Raw genomic sequence first — 17,916 nt, forward strand, 5'->3', positions numbered from 1 at the left:
CCTGAAGTATGTGCTGGTGGCAGGCGGCCCTGGATGAAGGCAGGGCATGGGGACACTGATCAGGCGCTGTGGCACAACAGCCTTACTGGAAATGACCTGGGAAGGGTGGCTGGCACCAAACTGGATACGAGCCAACAACGTGCTCTCCCTGCAAGTATGGAGAGCTCCGACCTGGGCCACAGGAGCAGACAAGGGGACACCTGGCTGTTGTCACTCCTGCCATTTAGTGCAAGAGAGGTGACATCTGGGTGTCCACGTCCAGTTCTGGAATGCCTGGTGAGAGGGATGTGAAGATGACCCACAGAGGCTGACAAACTGTCAGCGACCCTGAAGCAGGAGGTGGATGAAGCCGAGTTTACTGGGTCTGACCATGCAATGAAGTTCAAGGGACTCTCCTTGATCCCATTCAAGCCTCTACAGTAGTGGTGCTTCAGCAGGAGCTGCACATGACCCTTGGGAGGCCAGAGCATCTTGTCAGACCTATGACAATGTCCAGCTCTTCAGGTGCTACAGGACTCTTCTGGGTGCAGCCTTCATCTTGCCCCTTCCAGTGCCTCCAGATGAGTGTGACCAGAGCTGCTCTGCCCTTTCCCTGGAGCGTAAATGATCTGTTTTCTCAGAAGATGAAAGCCAGAGGTGTCTTACTTGGTGCAGTGTGGCTTCAGTACCCCAACAACAAAGTCACCCTTAACCTCCAAACCTCTACCTTACAAACCCCTGTTCTACTGTGTGTTTATAGAAGTGGGACAAACTGACAAATGTAGGTGCATGCCTTGGACACATCTCAAGGCCGTTCCTGGCTGACAGACAGAAGACACCTTTCCCTACTGACCTTTCACCGCAATTTCCAAACCAAAACAATCTAGGAAGGAAGGGCAGGAGGCAGCCCCAGCCCTGGCACGGGTGATGGAAAGGGATAACTCTCCCTGTTGCCAGGACACTTGTAGGATAAGGCACTTAGGTACTCCTCATACCTTCCCGTGAGGGTGTGAAGAAGCAAGGATGTTGTGGTGGGCTGACGCAGCTCCATCCCCCACACCAAAGTGGGGCAGGTGGAGGGAACTGGAAGAGCAAAAGTGAGAAAACTGGGTGGAGGGATAGACAACGTAGGGAGTGTTGCTATGGCAATTTGGCTCTGTCCCATCCCTGTGTTATGAAGAAAGGGAACTCCATCCCAGCCTGACCTAGTACAGATGTTTTCAGTCTGTTGCCTGGGATTTAATCTCCATCTCACACGTGGCATCTCACAAGAAGCATCGTCATTTCTAAACCACAGCTACTAGAAATCTATTTTAGACTTTGATCTTTCCTTGTAATAATTTAATTATGTCTCTTGTAACAGCTTAATTATGTCTCTTGTAACAAATAAATAAAACCACTACCGAAATGGGAAGCTGGGAACTTTCTTCAGCAACACCAATTAAACCACTTTATCGATGGAAATCACCTCCAAATGTCCAAGTCATTTGACTCTGCCTAAACAGTATTTAACCGGCCTCCACAAACAAATTCTGGGTAACTGCACTTTCTAAACTGTGGTGTTACCTAATGATTTATAGGTTTTGTGTCCCAGGGTGTTTACACTTGCCACCCCACCCTGCAGCCAGTTCAAATAGGGCTGTCTCCAGAGGGGTGCAGAGCACTGCTCCATGCACCAGCCAGCAGGGAGAACCCATCCTCTGACACTGCCGTGTGCCACGTCTCCATCTCCTCCAGGCTGGGCACCTCTTCCCTGCACTGCCCATCCTCTCCAGGGGCTGACATCTCCCCATCTCCTCCTGCAGGAACTGTGCCACCTCTCAGCTGGGCTGGCTGCCTTGACTTCTGGACAGGTGAGTGTTGGAAAAGCACGGGTAAAGCCGGGTCTAAATGTGGCTCTGAATGGCACTTAGGACTCATGGCACTTACAGCCCATGCTTGCCTCAGAACAGGGGACCAAAATCTGATTTGCTGGGTCAGTTCTACAGGCTGCTCCAGCCCAATTTTTCTTGTGGTGTCCAATGTTACAGTTGTTGGAGGGAGCAATCCTGCTCAGACCTTCACCATCATCTCCTTTGAATGCTTTCTAACACCCATTAGACGTAGAAGAGTACTAAGACATTATTACAATTAAAGAGTTGAGGCTAAAAGAGGGACATCAAGAATGCACCAAGAATCACAAACAGATGCAAACAGTATCTATTCGTGATGCCTCCTGCCCATAACTGTGTGCAAAACCTGCTGTTCCCATCTGCCTCCACCACCTCCTGTGGCAGCTGCAGTCTCCAGCACTGAGTGAATGCCTCCTTCATTGAGTGAGGGTTTTTTTAAGCTGTGTTAAACCCAGTATCACTAAGGGATGTCTAGATCTGCTGGAAGATTCATCTCTCCCCATTTTCCATGTAGATTTGCACTTGAAAATGTCCTGCTCTGAATTAAATGTAATCAATTTTTGTCTTTTATGCCATGATCAAGGAGAAGGGCAAGCAGTTTGAGATTTTCTTTTCATGATTTTTTTATTTAGGGAGGGAAGGCAGTGCTGAATCTTATTCATCCTCTCTCTCCTTCCTGGGGAGGTTTGGGTAGTGGTGCCAACAGGTGATGCAAACAGCAAGGTGATGGGACAGAGCCCTCCCTCCTGGCCATCCCCTTTCGTGGAAGAGAGACTGGAGAAGTGGCACTGCATGGTCACTGATAGCACAAGCAACACCCTACGTTCTTTGTGTATTGGAACGGGGATTTGATGGAGGTCTGAGCAACCTGGGGTAGTGGAAGGGGGCTGGAATTTGAGGGGCTTTAAGGTCCCTCCCAACCCAAACCGTTCTGTGATTCTATGATTTTAACCTCTTGCAGCTCCCAGAGCACTGCAAGGATTGTTGCCTCACCTCTTACTGGAATTCTTGAAAGTCTGTCCCACCTCCCTGGAAATATCCCTGCTGAGATGTGTTTCCTGAGCCACCCCATGTGCACTAATGCTTTTAAATGGTCATCTAGGCCACCAGACTGAGTCTGAGTCCTACCTGGGGCATTTCCCTGCCCTCATCTCTCCTTGCCCTGCAGGACATGGCCCCTGCTTTCCCTGGCACTGATTCTGTGGGTGTGTTGTTCCAGGCACAGCGAGGATGTGGCTGGCTCTAGCTCTGGTGTCCGTGTTCCATGGGATGGCATCCGGGGACTGCCTCTTTAATTCCCCATTTCCTAAGAATCCAGAAGCACGGATGAACATAGTAAGTACGATGGCATTGGAGCCCAGGTGGGAAGTGTCCAGGAGACAGCCACTGTTAAATAATTATAGTTAAATATCACATTCAGTGATTTCCCCACAGGAGCCTTGGAAAATGTTGATATTGGCTTCCTTCTTGTTGCAGAGTGAATTGATCTCCTTCTGGGGGTACCCCAGCGAGGAGTATGATGTGGTGACAGAAGATGGTTACATCCTCCAGCTGAACAGAATTCCTCACGGGAGAGGAAATGCCGGCTGCCAAGGTAAAAGTGATGCCACACAGGACACACACACCTTGAGCCGCTCACTGGGGTACCAGGGCTTGTGCAAGAGGGTTTGCAAGGTTCCCTGTGGCTCGGCATCTGTAACACCAGTTTTGATGGATCAGAATTTGTTGGGAAGGCCAATCCCTTGCCAGGGATGTTTTCTCCCCCTTCATGAACCCCTGAGCTCTGAATGTCAGGCTGCAGTCCCAGCAGTGCAAGGCAGCCCATCCATCCTGATGGCACACCTTGGGTTCTCTCCAGAGCCTGGCCCCCAAAATGTGCTCCTGCAGCCGTTTGATGGATCAGCAGACTGGTTTGGTACTCCCTGAGGAGCATCCAGGGGATCCACTTGTCCTGTGAGGGGTAGTAACTGGGAGGGGGGGTTAGATCCATGAAAATTGCATTTTTCCTATCACATCCCCTGTCTCCTCCATGTTTCCCTACAGAGCTCCCCAGGCGCCCCAAGTTCTGCCAACACCCCCAGAGATTCTGGGGATTAATGCCAAGATAACGGTGCAGCTTAGCAAACCTGCTTTTAAAATGAAATCTAGAGGAACACCAACACAAACCTCCACATATTTTGGCTGCCATTGGGATAACACTTCATAAACTGTCTCAAAAGGCGAAAATATTAAAAATATTTTAAATAGTTAATTTATTTATAATTATTTATAATCTCTTATTAAAAATAAAGAGAATCTTCATGCTGCCTGTCTTGCAGGTGTGAGACCCGTGGCACTTCTGCAGCATGGTCTCCTTGCAGAAGGCAGCTGCTGGATCACCAACCTACCCAACAGCAGCCTGGGCTTCATCCTCGCAGACGCCGGCTACGATGTTTGGATAGGAAACAGCAGAGGGAACACCTGGTCCAGGAGACACCAGGTCCTGACTCCCAACCAGGATGAATTCTGGGCTTTCAGGTAAATGGGTTTGAGGATCTCAGAAAAAGCTGAATTCTGGCAGGGTCACACTGCCCTAGCTGGGGGGTGAGTGAACCAGGCTGGACTGAAGCTCATCCTAATTATTTTGAGTGAAAACCCCGTGTGAAAACTCAGTAGGATGAAGCAGTTTGTGGGGTGGCCCTGCCCTCCCTGTTGGTTTTGTGGTTTGCTGGTGATGGCTGTGCACGTGTAGATGCTGCAGGACTTCTGCTCTTCCTTTTGCAGCTTCGATGAGATGGCTAAATACGACCTCCCAGCCGTGATCAACTTTATTGAGCAGAAAACAGGACAGAAACAGCTCTATTATATTGGTCATTCCCAAGGCACCACTATAGGTGAGCGGGTCCTTTTGGTGACAGCATGAGAAGCCTACGTCCCCTCTCAGATTTGTAAAATTACTCACTGAAATTCAACTATGTGCATGAGTGTCTTAAAAGACTAAACCATTTTTTTTCTACTTTTTTCCACCCCCCTAGGTTTTGTAGCCTTTTCCACTATGCCCCAGCTGGCTCAGAAAATCAAGGTGTTCTTTGCTCTTTCACCTGTGACCACGGTGATATTTTCTCAGAGCCCATTTAGAAAACTCTCAGTCTTTTCTGACTACGGGCTTAAGGTTGGTCTGCACTATGTTCTGCACAGCCAAAGTGTTTTTCATAGGGATTGTGAAGTTATCTATGGAGTATTTCAAGTCATTTACAAAGACGGGAGCTCTGCGCTCTGTCTGTTTTCACAATGAAGAAAAACACATCTCACTACAAAACCTTTGAGTCCTGTCCTGAATTCACTCCCCAGAATGTTCCGGCAGAATTAGAACCAAAACATTGGTGAATAAAACTGATGCAGAGGCTGTGAATTGAGCCTTACCATCAAACACAAGAGCATAATGAATGTAAGAGATCATGCCCATAGGAAACAAGGAACAGGAGCATTTAACGGGGTGCAAGGAAGGCTTCACTATGGGCAACCTTAATGTGGGGATAAAACAGAAGTTGCAAAGTGGTGGTGCTTTGGGGAAAAGCATGACCAGACTTCCTATTTGATGAGTACATTTGCAATTTTACAGGAGCTGTTTGGCACCAGGGAGTTCATGCCACACACTGCCCTGGGGGAGATGATCCTCTCCAGGTTCTGTGTCTGCTCGAAGGTCTGCAAGCACATCTTGGCTATGATTTTTGGGTTTAACTGGAAGAACACAAACATGGTATGTGGGAATAAATCTGCAGAGGGTCCCTCTGAATGCCAAGGCCTTGGCAATGCCTTGTTTTGAGGAGCCGAGTGAATCCTGTTGTGAAATGTGCTCGTGTCCTTGCAGAGCCGAATAGATGTGTATGTGGGGCACACCCCGGCTGGGTCCTCAGTCCAGAACATAATCCACTGGCTGCAGGTAAACCTTCCCAGGTTCCTTCCCGTGCCCAGCAGAGTGTTCCTGGTCCCTTGTGGGCAGCCTGCTGTGCTGGCTGTTGCAAGACACACCTTTGCCAGATCCTTGTTGGTTTTGTTTTCACCCCTCTGTAAAATGCTCGGCAGATTTTTGAGCCCTGTGGCCCCAAAGGAGTGGATCAGTCAAGAGAAACACTTGGAGCTGAGAGCCCTGCATCTACAGCAGGCACATTCTAGGGGTCTTATTTCAAAGCAGCTCCACTCTTGCCCTGCAGCCTGAGTGCCGTTAGTGGTCAGACTGTGGCAGAGGTGCATCTGGACAGCAGCCAATTAAGCTTATTAGCGATAAAACTGATTATATCTCCTTTTCCCCCCGTGTGGGCATGAGAATAGTCACCACCAGAGCCCTTTGACACTGCAGTTGTTTTCTGCTGCACTCCTTTTCTCTTCCCCAAGCTAAAAATTTGCTTTATTTTGTAGATTGCACTTTCTCTGTGGTGTGTGCCACAGGCTGTACTCAGGGCAAGCCTTCTTCCCTGTGTGGAATTCCTGCCCAAGGACCCCAGAAGAATTTTGTGGGGTTTGTAGCAAGAACACACACCCTATTTTCTGAAGTGCTGCTGCCCAGTGGAGGGATCAAGCCATGGCCACCTTGACCTTGTTTTGCTGATACTCCTGTTCCAGTTAGACAAAGAGATATTCAGAGGCTCCTTCCATCTTTGATTGTGTCATTTCAGGCCAATTCTACAGTCCACAAGGGATATTTAGAGTTCTAAACCCATTTTCCAGAACATTTTAATTTCTTCCCATCCTGGTGTTGTCCACAAACATTAGGAACATAATCTCTGTCCATTTGTCCAAAAATAAAGACAGTAATTACTTGTGCTGGGCCCAGGGCCCAGACCTGTGAGACACACTTGAAAAATCCTGCCAGTTCAGTGATGAAAACTAACTTTTGAGGTTTGGCTTGCGAGGGTAGACTACACTCCCACAGAACTGTGCTCTCACTTTGACCACTGCATGTCTGAATTTGCTGCAGGGAGTCCATGGTGGGGCACTGAGAGCTTTTGACGGGGGGCACAGCTACAACAGCCTTCACTACAGACAGGTGAGGTGCTTCCAATGACCACGGCCTTCCCTTTCCCTCTTCTCTTCCCATTCATGCCTGCTGTGACTCCTCTTAATGTACTCCCCTCTTCACAAACTGGAAGTCAGGATCTCTGCTTGGAACAACAGCATTTTCCATTCTCAACTCTATTTTGCAAATACCTTTTTAATGGAATAAAACCCTTTAAATTAGACACTTTCCCCTTTCCTGAAGGATAAGGGGAAATGGTCTCAAGTTAAACCAGGCTGAATATTAAGAAAAACTCCTTCTCTGAAATAGTGGTTAAGCCTTGGAACAGGAAAAAAAAAAAAAAAAGCTTCTTTCTTCCTTAAACAAACAAAAAAAAAGTTCAGAAAGCACGTGCTTCTTAACTGGATTAATTACACTGCAGGTGACAAGAGAAGTTGCTGACAAATCACCTCGTGGCAAGTCCTCAGGGTGTGGAGCTGAAATAACCTTCTAGAAATGTTTTAATTTCAAAAACTTACTTCCAAACACTTCCCTGCTGTCGCTGGTCTGAAGGAAGTGCTGGTGAAGCATCACCATAAACTCCAGGGCTGGCTGGGAGGCACCTTTGGAGGTCCCCAATCCAACCTCCTGCTGGGAGCAGCATCATCCAGCAGCACTAAATCAGGGCAGCCAGAGTTCTGCCTCCTTATCAAAACAGTCTGTAGTATCAGAACTAGAATTTCTAGCTAGTCAGAATGAATTTCCCAATCAATTTTAATTAAATTATCTCACTAAATTGTAGCACGTAAGGCTATGCTACATCTCTAAGTTTCTTCCTAGAGAAAGGAGTTCCACTTTTTATTTCCCTCCATTCCCAAAGAGCAGCAATTTGCTGCCTCCCAGCAACTTCTCCTGTTCGATGAAACCGCTTTTCCATCTCCTCTTTGACGAGAATCACTTTTCCTGCCCTCAGGCCGGGGCTCCGTTCTACGACGTCAGGGCCATGGAGGTGCCCACGGCCATCTGGAACGCGGGGCAGGACTGCCTGGCCGACCCCCGGGACACTGCCCTCCTCCTCCCCCTGGTCAGGAACCTGGTCCACCACAAGCTGATTCCCCAGTGGAACCACATGGATTTCGTGCTGGGCCTCGACGCCACCGAGGTTTTGTACCGGGAAATCCTCGACATCATGAAGAAGTATCCCTAAAGATGCCGGTTTTGCCTGATATGATTTTATTTTTCTGATTTTTTATTTTTCTGACTTTTTTTTTCCCCCCTCATAAGATTCCTGCTGTCTCTAGAGGATTTTGAAGTCTCTCTCTATTTGGGCCACCTGAATATAGTTGATGAAAATGTTCTGCTTTTAACTGGAGCAGGGACAGGGTGGGGAGAGGAACCTTCATGCTATTCCTGGCTGGCACTGCATTGCCTTTCTTTTTCCAGTTTCTCTCCTTTTTTTCCTTTCGATTTTTTTTTTTTGTCTTTTTTTGTCTTCATCAGTGACACAAAGCTCATTGTTGCTGTCTGGGGTCTGGCACTGTTATGCTTAAAACCATCGAGGCAGATCAGAAAGAGATCCAACAGATGTGTGGTGAAAAACACCGGAATTAGGATTCCTGAATGCTTTGGGTGGGAAGGGATCTTAAAGCCTAGCCACCTTCCACTATCCCAGGCTGCTCCAAGCCCCCTCCAACCTGGCCTTGGACACTTCCAGGATCCAGGGGCAGCCACAGCTTCTCTGGGCACCCTGTGCCAGGGCCTCCCCACCCTCACAAGAAACAATTCTTTCCCAAAATCCCATCTATCCCTGCCCTCTGGCAGTGGGAAACCATTCCCCCTTGTCCTGTCTCTCTAGGCCCTTGCAAATAGTTTCCTTCCATCTTTCTCCTTTCAGGTACTGGAAGGACATCTCCCTAGAGAGAACACAGTAGCAGTGGTTTTGAATTCAATAAAAATTGTAATTAATCAATCACATTTTTAATGTGACTGGGTTTGGGTTGTTTTTTTTTTTTTCTTTCAGCGACTGAGAAGTGAGAAATGCATAAATCCTGAAGAGAAATTATAAGTCATGCAATTCCCAGTGTGATTCTGGAGCAGAATGTGTAAAATCCAAATAAAAAGGAGCTTAGGGTACTCACAAAGTGCCTCTGTCTCAGGGTTTATCTGAGAGGTTTGGGTAATAGGATTGAGTGGTGATCTCAGAGGTGCTATGATGTGTTGATTATTATTTTCTTTAGCCTGAAGGAGGGGCAGTTATTTTACAGCAATAAAAATTGGCTGTTGCTGTCAGCCAAAATCTCGAGGTTCACCAGAAAAATCTCGATAAACGTGTCCATGGTGCAACCACCAGAAGAATCAGCTTCTTTCAGGGAGGGAGAATCCAGCTGTGAGGGAAAACAGTATTTCATGGAGAAATTACTCAAAATCATGCACTGGAGTACGATCAGATTTTCAATTTTTAGAATTTCCAGGAAGATCTGCATCACCCTGAAAAGCAGAGTAGATCAATCAGAGGCTTGGGGGATGCCAGAAAATAAATTTGGGGGAGAGCAGCCATTCCAAGTGTTGCTGTGGGTTATTTTTGCTGACAGAATTCCTGGCTATAATTTGCTTGGCAGAAGTGAAGGACAGAGACTCCTCCCCGGTGCTGGGTGTCCTTGCGCTGGCCTTGGTGGCCGCTTCTTTGGGGAGAAGCTTCCCAGGGGGACTCTGAGCAAAGCCATGACATGTTTGTTCCCCTGCTGCTTCCCTCATCATCCTGCCCTAAGCCTTTCTCCTCTGAAGGGCAAAGCCAGCAAATAAAATGAAAATTTATTGCCATTTATTTATGAAAAGAAGCTTGCACTCGTTACAGTTTCCTGGCGTATCACGAAGCCACGTTGGTTGCAGTAAATAATTCATGATTTACTTCTTTTTCCCCCCGTTTTCTTCCTAAGTATGGAGCTTCTGCCTCATTCCAAGAAGCTTACTGTAAAATTGTCTTTTTAGGTAATGCTCTTCACCTAATCTGTTTATTCAGTTTGTTCAAGGCAGTCCATTTCCAGTAAATACTCTTCTCTCTACTAAGAAAATTGCTTGTAAATTTTATCGGGTGATCAGATTATCGGATTTGGATATTGTTTACTTTTCTGTCTTTAAGAGATTCTCTAAGCATCTTTCTGTAGTACAAATTCTTGCTTAAGTTAATCCTATTTAAACACATCTCTTTTTTTTTTCTTTTTTTTTTTTAAGTCTCTTTACAGTTCTGCAGAAACAATTTGCCCAAAGCCAAAAAAAAACAAAATTTAAAAACACAGTTTCACTTGCTATTTTGCCATGAGCACAAAAGGGCTTTTTCTTGATTGCTTTTTCTCCTTTTGCTGTGCCTAAATATTTTCTTTCCCTTCCAAAGCCCTGAAACAAAGCTGTGACCCAAATCCTGGCTGAAATGGAAATAAATCAACTGCCAGCAGCGGGAGACATTTACAGATGAGACACGTGGCACATGGCAGGACTCAGAAGGTGTAGAAATAAATGAGTAAAGAACCCCCAAATCGTCCCCTGGGGTCAGGAGGGTACGGAGGGGAGACCCCAGGGTGGCACATCATTCCCTGCCTCAGCTCCCAGTGGGCACCCAAGCAGCTGGGAACCACGGTGCAGACCAAAAACCCCAAATTATTCCACAGCCTGCTGAGTCAGCAGGTTTGGCCCTTGGCTGGCAGGCGAGCACATCCCCAAATAAAAGGCTTAATAAATAAACAAACAGCCTTTTGCCACAGGGCTCGTGGGCTCCTGGGAGAGCAAGCCAGGTTTGATGTGGCACCAGTGACAGCCAGACCTGCTGAGCTTCTCTGATTTAGTGAGCAGGGTTGATTCTTTTGTGAAAGGATTAGGAAGCAATATAAGATAGGCCAGGACTCCAGGTCCTCACAGTTTTGTGGGTGGAATAACAGGAGCCTGTTATTTCACTTGGACAAGGTACTTGAAGTGTGTTGTTTGAAGGTGCAGCCTTAAACATAGACGTGATCCACCCCCACCAGCCGCAGCGTTGTGTTGCAAATCGCTGGCAGCAGCCTCCAACCCTGTGTGCCAATTCCTTACTCCTGTCAACCTGTGATTAGGCAATCTATTGACAGACTGACTTCGGTGTGGATCCTTCTCCTTTCCCTCTTCAGATGCAGGTCAGGGGTTGGAATATCTTTGCAGAGCCTGAGCTGGGCTCAGCTCTGTGCAGAGACCCCCAGTGTGGCTGGTGCTGGTGCTGGTGGCACCACCAGATGCCTTCCTTACGAGGATGGATTCTTTGAGGCCAGCTTTGCAGCCCCACAAGCTGCTCAGCTGACGTCAGTTTGGGTTAGAGAGCGATGCTTTATCCTTTAAACATATTTATCTCTCTATTAAAAGGCGGGGGATGCAGAGGTTGCAAATTAATCCCTCTGGGGTTTAATCTGCCCAGATCGTCAGCATTTTTATTTTCTTTGGATTGGAGGTCCTAAAAGCTTCTGCTGTGGGTGTCTTCTGCCACGTGCAGGGACTTGCAGGCAGAATCCTGCACAACTCTATAAACAACTGCTGGCCAGCACATGTAATAAATACTGAGGTGGGTTTGTCACAAATACTATGCAATAGACGGAATAAATGAATCCCATGTAATAAATAGATGGGTCTGCTAAGTTGGACACAAGCATGCCCACCGTACCTGATGAGTGGCTCTGCTGGCTGGGCAGTTGTCAGGGAGATGGGGCGATGCTGGTGTGTGTCCCTTGGAAAACCTTGAGTTGCTGTTTCTCATCATCCACCTGGTCAGGTTTTCACACCGAGATTTTTTCTCCAGAGTCCTGGAGTTGCTGACAAGATAGAAATAGCTCAGCCCTGGCCACTGGGACACAGCAAGGATGCCCTGTTGATGGCATCTTTCTGGTGCTAACTTCTGGCAATACCCTGCCATTCCCATCCCCGGCAAGGTGAAAGGCACATGCAGAGGACCCATCCATCCTGATGCTGAGCTGCTCTGCTCCTACAAGCTGGCAGATGAATGGCTTTGGTGATTGCAGGGGTTTTCTCTGAGTAGTCCTGCTAATAAGGTGGAATCCATAAAGTGAGTTCCTCAGCCTTGCCAGATGTCCCCAGAACCTGAAACTAAGTCACAGCACTACCAATTCCTGCGCTGTTTAATGCAGCACAAATGTAGGAAAAAAATACTGCAGCTTTGATCTTAGAGAGTCGGTAACGAGTTAACCCCTCCAGGGTAAACAGAGTGGTTGAAATTTATTCCTCTAGTAGTGACTTTCTTTTTCATTTCAACAGTAAGGAGCTAAACAGGATGAGCAAGAAAAGCTTGGCAAGAAACCATGTGATTGGAGAGGGAGAGCTGGGTGGATTTGTGAGGTGAGAAAGGGCTCAGCCTCTCCTCACACATTTCATCACCAGCAAATCACCAGTTTTTGAACTTCACTCTGTTCAGTGAGGAGGATCTGGTGAGGAGAATCTCCTGCTTCTCTGCCCTTTGCCAGCTGTGCCCAGCTAAGGGCACCCTGGGCCAGATGTGGACTCTTTCCACCAGAGGCCATCACAAGGTCACTTTCCTCCCCTCCTGTGCCTAAACCCACAAACCACGGCACATGCTTGATTCCTGGAGTAAAATTTCATTCTTGGATTGCTCTGAGCCTGCAGAAGCTGAAAAAAAAAAAAAACCAAACACAGCAGATCTCCTGTAAACCCAGCAAGCGCAGCTGGAGCTTGGCTGTGATGCAAGACTTTATTGCAACCTCTACAGACACAGAGGGCGGGCAGGAATCACAGCATTGCATTTGAAAGCATTAAATCAGTGTGGAACAGGGGGACAGGAGACATTTTTAAGCAGGGCATCCCTCACACAAACCCCATGCCCCAAGGCACATGGAAACAGGTGGCTCCTCCATCCTGGGTCATCATGTGGATGGATTCATGGGTGGATTCATGGGTGGATTCATCGGTGGATTAATGGATGAGTTCATGGATGGATTTATGGGTGAATTCATGGATGAGTTCACGGATGGATTCATGGGTGAATTCATAGATGGGTTCATAGACAGATTCATAGGTGGATTCATGAATGGATTCATGCGTGGATTCATGGATGGATTCATAGATTGATTCATAGATGGATTCACAGATGGATTCATGGACGGATTCATGGATTCTCCTTCATCAGGGTCACCATCTGCCTGTACAGGCGCTGCGGGGCGTTCAGGCCCCAGTGGTGGTCGAAGTGGTTCCAGTCAGGGAAGTGCTCGTGGTGCACGATGTTGGTGAGGCGGGACAGCAAACGCTGGGTCTCCACGGGGGGAGTGACCCAGTCGTGCCCCCCACTCCACACGGCCACCGGCACCCTCATGGCTTCGATCGGGTAAAAGGGCGGCCTCAGCTGGGAAGGGGAGAAGCACTCCTGTTACCTGGGGGCTCTGAGGGGTGGGGTGTGATACCCCCATCTGTTGCAACCCTGGAGGCTGAGAATTCCAGGCTTTCTGGGCTAAAAGGCACTGGCCCTCAAGCGAGCACTACATTTGACCTGAGGCCATGGAACAGGCTTCTGAAGTCGAGTGGTGGCACTGGGGTTGTGGGTGTGTGGTTTGAATGGTATTGTGCTATCTCACAGGGTGAAAAACTTAGAATTTAAAGTTTTAGTATATAGGAATACATATGGGGCAGTATGGAGGATTTGGGGTGTTGTCTGGGTCCTTCTTCTTCACCTCCTTCTTCGTGGTTTTGGGTGTTTTTTTCTTATCGGGTGAAGGGGTCTGCATTGCGGACCTTGGGTGGTCAATTATTGGGTCAAAGGTAGAGGTAATACAGGTGTCATTTTTTTATTGGGTAATTGGCACTTAGGGGGACCTTGGAAAGAGTTGGAGACTCCTCCATTTTCTACCTTGAGCTCACAACTTGTGAGACTGTAATATAGATAAGAATTAATAAACATTGAGTCCGAAAACTGCATCCCATGCATTAATCCCGGCTCTAACACAAGGAAAAGAAGATAAGAAACCCACCCACGCCCAACCCCATCCCAGCCAGCCCCATCCAGTTCACCTTTTTGTACTTCTCCAGGTTTCTCAGCCCATAGTCAAACTGCTTGAACTCCCCAGTTTTTGCAGTCTGGAAGGCAGAGGCAAAGGGTTAATCCAGGTAATAGCCTGGATCAGCCCTCATCCTGGACATCCTTGAGACACCTCGGTGCAGCAGCTTAAAAATCCCTTTTCTCCCTTGGCTTTGATTTTGCCTTCTTTACCTGTTTCCACGGTGAGTGAAACAGCATTTGAAAATACCACGTTCACAGGTTAAGAGAAAGAAAAGTTAAAATAGTTATAAAATCAGAGTCTCTACCTGTCCCCAGTGCAGAAGATTTTTTACTGATGTGTGGTCTGGAAAATGAGATAGGTACACATCCAGTCGGCTCTACAGGAAAAAGAAAATTTTCTAAGTGAGAATTTTTCTAAGTGATTTGGAAGGGATGAAAATCCATCTAGGCAAAAAACCTCATTCTGTCTTACACCTGTGATACAAAAGCTGTATATTTATACAGCTCTTTATTCTGCTCAGAGCTAGAAGCAGCTTTCAAAGGTAAGCCACTTAATCAATATCTTAAAATGTAAATACAACTGGTCCAGTCATTCTTTGGTTATTTTCTTCTGTAAACTTGCTGAGTGTCAGCCAAAAATGAAGCAAGAGTTTCCTTTCCCTAAGACAGGAGACCACAAGTCTCTTACCAAAGACTCCATCAGGTTTAACACTCTGACACCAGTGCAGGAAATCTCCAAACAACCACTGCCTTTCACACCTTATTTTGGGGGTTGATATTCATTGTTGTGCCTCATTGACTATCTCCAGGTGTCTAGGAAAGCCAGAGAGGGCTGTGACCTGGACTGAGAGCCTGGTGCACCCACCACGTTCAAGTTGTTCCTGTCGAATCCTCCGACGAGGAAGATCAAGTTGGCACACAATTCAGCTGTCTCCAGGCTGCTGCACGTCTCAACCAGGAGCAGCTTCTCCTTCCTCCCCACCAGAACCAGCTCTCTGGTTCCAAACACTTCCTGCAAGAGCACGAGGAAATGTCGGGAATGATGTTAGGAGCTCCAATGCCTGCTGCAGGTGCGGGATCAGTTCACTGTGGCAATGCAGGGGGCAGGAGTTGCCAAAAGTCCCTGGATTTTGGCAGTAACCACCCACAAACACCTCCTGTACCTTGAGCACCAGGTCTGGTAGAAAGGCTAGCTTTAACACAGGGCCCCGGGCGTGGTGGAAGGTGTACACAGGAGCCAAGGCAAAGAAGAGTTTGATTTTCTCAGCCAGATGTGGCAAGCTGGAAAACGCTATGAAACCTGAAAAGCAGTGTGAGATCACAACCCGAACCCCAGCTCACCCCAGACTCTGTGTTTGAGGGGCAGGGTTTGAACAAAAAATGCTCCTGGCTGCCAGCACAGCCCAGGATGGATGGGCAGGACGTGGCAAAACCCTCCCCATGCAGAGGGGCTGGGAAGGCAGGTGAGGACAGCAGCCAGAGCAGCCCTGCTCCCAGCAGGGTCCAGTTTGGGATGGACATTGGTGCCTCTTCCCCACGACAACGCCATGCCCTGCTCCCACCCACTGCCCTCTCCTCTCCCTCCTCACTCACCCAGGGAGCTGCCCTGAGCGTGGCCTACGTAGAACAGCCTCTCCTGCTCAGTTTGCCTCAGGATGAAGCCCACCATGGCCGGGAGGTCGTACATGGCCATCTCGTGGAAGCTGCGTGGCAAAGGGAGAGCCTGGAGGAGATTCCCACCTCCCAACCTCCCTCCCACTGACACCAGGGGGTCAGTGCTCACAGCCCTGTGCCCCAGCCCTGTCCTTGGTGTCCCCCTGACCTAAAATCCCAGAACTCCTCGGAGCCAATGGAGAGGTCGTGGTGCCGGCGGGACCAGCTGTTGCCCCGGTTGTTCCCGATCCAGACGTCGTATCCCGCATCCGCCAGGATGAAGGCCAGGCTGCTGTCAGGGAAATTGTCCACCCAGTCACCACCATCCAGACAAAACCCATGCACTATCAGCACAGGGGTCCTGGATCCTGAAAGAGGAGATATAAGTAGTTGACAGAAGAAGACACCTTTTCCATTAGGAAATAAAACACCACCGTATGTCTTGATACTGTTTTCTGCAGGCTGCACAGTAAATGTTCCCTTCTCCCATTATTTCCCTGGTTATGCTGGTGGTTTTTTGTGTTGGGGGCCTTTTTCCATCCAGACCCTGAGCCTGGACCTTAGAGCAGGGGCTTGCTGCAGGGAAAGAGCCACTGGGACTTTGCTGGGTCACACTGCCCCATCCCAGGTGCAGCAAAACACAATGCTGAGCTCCTGAACCCCCAGGGACAGCTCAAGGCAGCCAGGACGAAACTCATCATCCCTCTCCCAGCTGCCCAAACCATGCCTGAAGGCACAGATATTCCCACTGGTTTCCTGTTGCATCTGGGCAGGGGCCAGGGTCACAGCTGGTGGTGAGGCTGAGCCCACCTGAGAGCCCAGCGTCCCCTCTGCCGTGGGGAATCCGGTTGAGGCTCAGGATGTAGCCGTCCTCTGTCATCACATCATACTCCTCGCTGGGATACCCATGGAAAAGGATCTTCTGGCTCTGCAGGGACAATGGAGCGAGGGCAGGGGGTGACCCATTGCCCTGTGCCTGCCTCAGCTTCACCCACTGCTGCTGTCCACGTTCCCCAGTGTTACCTTCATCCAAAGGAATTCGAGGAAGAGCAGGGAGAGGCCAAGCTCAAGCTGAGGGCATGAAGTGACTGACAGCAATGCAAATCTGGGAGATTTTTGATGCCCCAAGCCCCCCCAGGAGGCCAGGTGCAGATGCAGGGAAGGGGTGAGCCAAGCTCGTCCCTTGGGAAGGATTTTGGGCATACCCGTGCCCCCTCAGCACTTACGATGTTCATGGACCTCTCAGGGTTGTGGAATTCTTCATCACCCGGGATGGCATTTTCCAGCCCCTGGGCCAGGCACAGGGCCACCAGCAGCAGCCACATCTCACCTGCCTGCAGCACCTGGGGGATAACGGGGCTGGATGAGCGAGGCTGTGGGAGCTCCAGGGGCTCCCATAAGGAACACTGTGCGGCCCCAGCAGCGTGGCAGCACAGCCAAAGCCTGATGCTCCACAGGGAGCAGGTGTCTACAACCCCTTGTGCGCTTTGGAACCCACCCCAAGCCTCTCTTGGTGACCATTCTCATCTAGTCCAGCTGTAATTGCAGTGTGGGGCAAGTAGCCTCCCACCACCTCCTGCCTGGGAAAAGCGTAAGGGTGTCTTCAGGGAAATCCTTAGGCTGTCAGGGAGAGCATTTCAGGGGAAGAATCCTCCCCCAAACAAAAGAGGGTCTTGTCAGGGCTCCACCCTGCAGAGCCTTTCACACCTTATTTTGGGGGTTTATACTCATCGTTGTGTCTCATTAACTATCTCCAGGTGTCTAGGAACTGGCCAAAACTGCAGGCTGCACTCAGTGCAAATCATCACTTTTAGGTGCTTTTAGTGCCGTAGCCCCTCAACCTGTGTGTGGAATGAAGATAGAAAGGACAGCAGGAAGGCAGGAGCTGCAGCGGCCAGCTCCTCACCCAGCTTAGTTGCACACAAAGGCAAGACACTGCAGGCCATGCCTGAGGGTATCAGAGACTGACCAATTGCAGAAATAACCACTTCAGCCAGCACTGTGGGTTACAAGGGACGGAGAAGCCAGGCCTGCTCAGGAATCAGGATATGCCAGATAGAACACTGTGTTCCTCAGTGCTGTTTTCTTGTTGCTAAACACACGGGAGTTTCACATCAATTGCATCCTCTGGTTGAGCTTGTCACTTAGGAAAGAGCTTCTTTCCCTCGGGATTACATCCCCTGTCCAGAGAGGTGTCAAATCCCTGCCAAATTCTGCCCCCGTGGTCCATCTCCCTTAGATCTGCACCCAACCCTGCACTTCACCACGTGCAAGGGGACCTTCCACTGCTCCATGGCCAGCAACAGCCCACACTGTGGCTTCTGCACATTTTGTGATGAGAGTTTCCCCCTCTCAACATTCCTCTCCCAGCTCCTGAGGTG

The 17,916-nt window shown here is 48.9% G+C and overlaps 2 protein-coding genes across 2 annotated transcripts; one reads left to right on the forward strand and one right to left on the reverse strand.

The window, feature by feature from the left end:
- Positions 1–3,182: 3,182 nt before the first annotated feature.
- Positions 3,183–8,084, forward strand: LOC136293719 (lipase member K-like). Its single transcript, XM_066190646.1, has 9 exons — positions 3,183–3,206; positions 3,348–3,465; positions 4,190–4,388; positions 4,635–4,744; positions 4,886–5,022; positions 5,473–5,610; positions 5,722–5,793; positions 6,829–6,897; positions 7,820–8,084. The coding sequence occupies exons 1-9, from the start codon at positions 3,198–3,200 to the stop codon at positions 8,051–8,053; spliced, it is 1,086 nt and encodes a 361-aa protein (XP_066046743.1). The 5' UTR covers positions 3,183–3,197; the 3' UTR covers positions 8,054–8,084.
- A 4,913-nt stretch (positions 8,085–12,997) lies between these two features.
- On the reverse strand, positions 12,998–16,860 carry LOC136294279 (putative lysosomal acid lipase/cholesteryl ester hydrolase). The gene is made up of 9 exons (XM_066191916.1): positions 16,762–16,860; positions 16,346–16,463; positions 15,705–15,903; positions 15,476–15,585; positions 15,046–15,182; positions 14,748–14,894; positions 14,188–14,259; positions 13,894–13,959; positions 12,998–13,231 (listed from the first exon to the last, which is right to left on the reverse strand). The coding sequence occupies exons 1-9, from the start codon at positions 16,858–16,860 to the stop codon at positions 12,998–13,000; spliced, it is 1,182 nt and encodes a 393-aa protein (XP_066048013.1).
- Positions 16,861–17,916: the final 1,056 nt, after the last annotated feature.

Source organism: Chamaea fasciata, unplaced genomic scaffold (genome assembly GCF_029207755.1).
Source record: "Chamaea fasciata isolate MVZ Bird 193981 ecotype frontalis unplaced genomic scaffold, bChaFas1.0.hap1 SCAF_9, whole genome shotgun sequence".
Taxonomy (NCBI): Eukaryota; Metazoa; Chordata; class Aves; order Passeriformes; family Sylviidae; genus Chamaea; species Chamaea fasciata.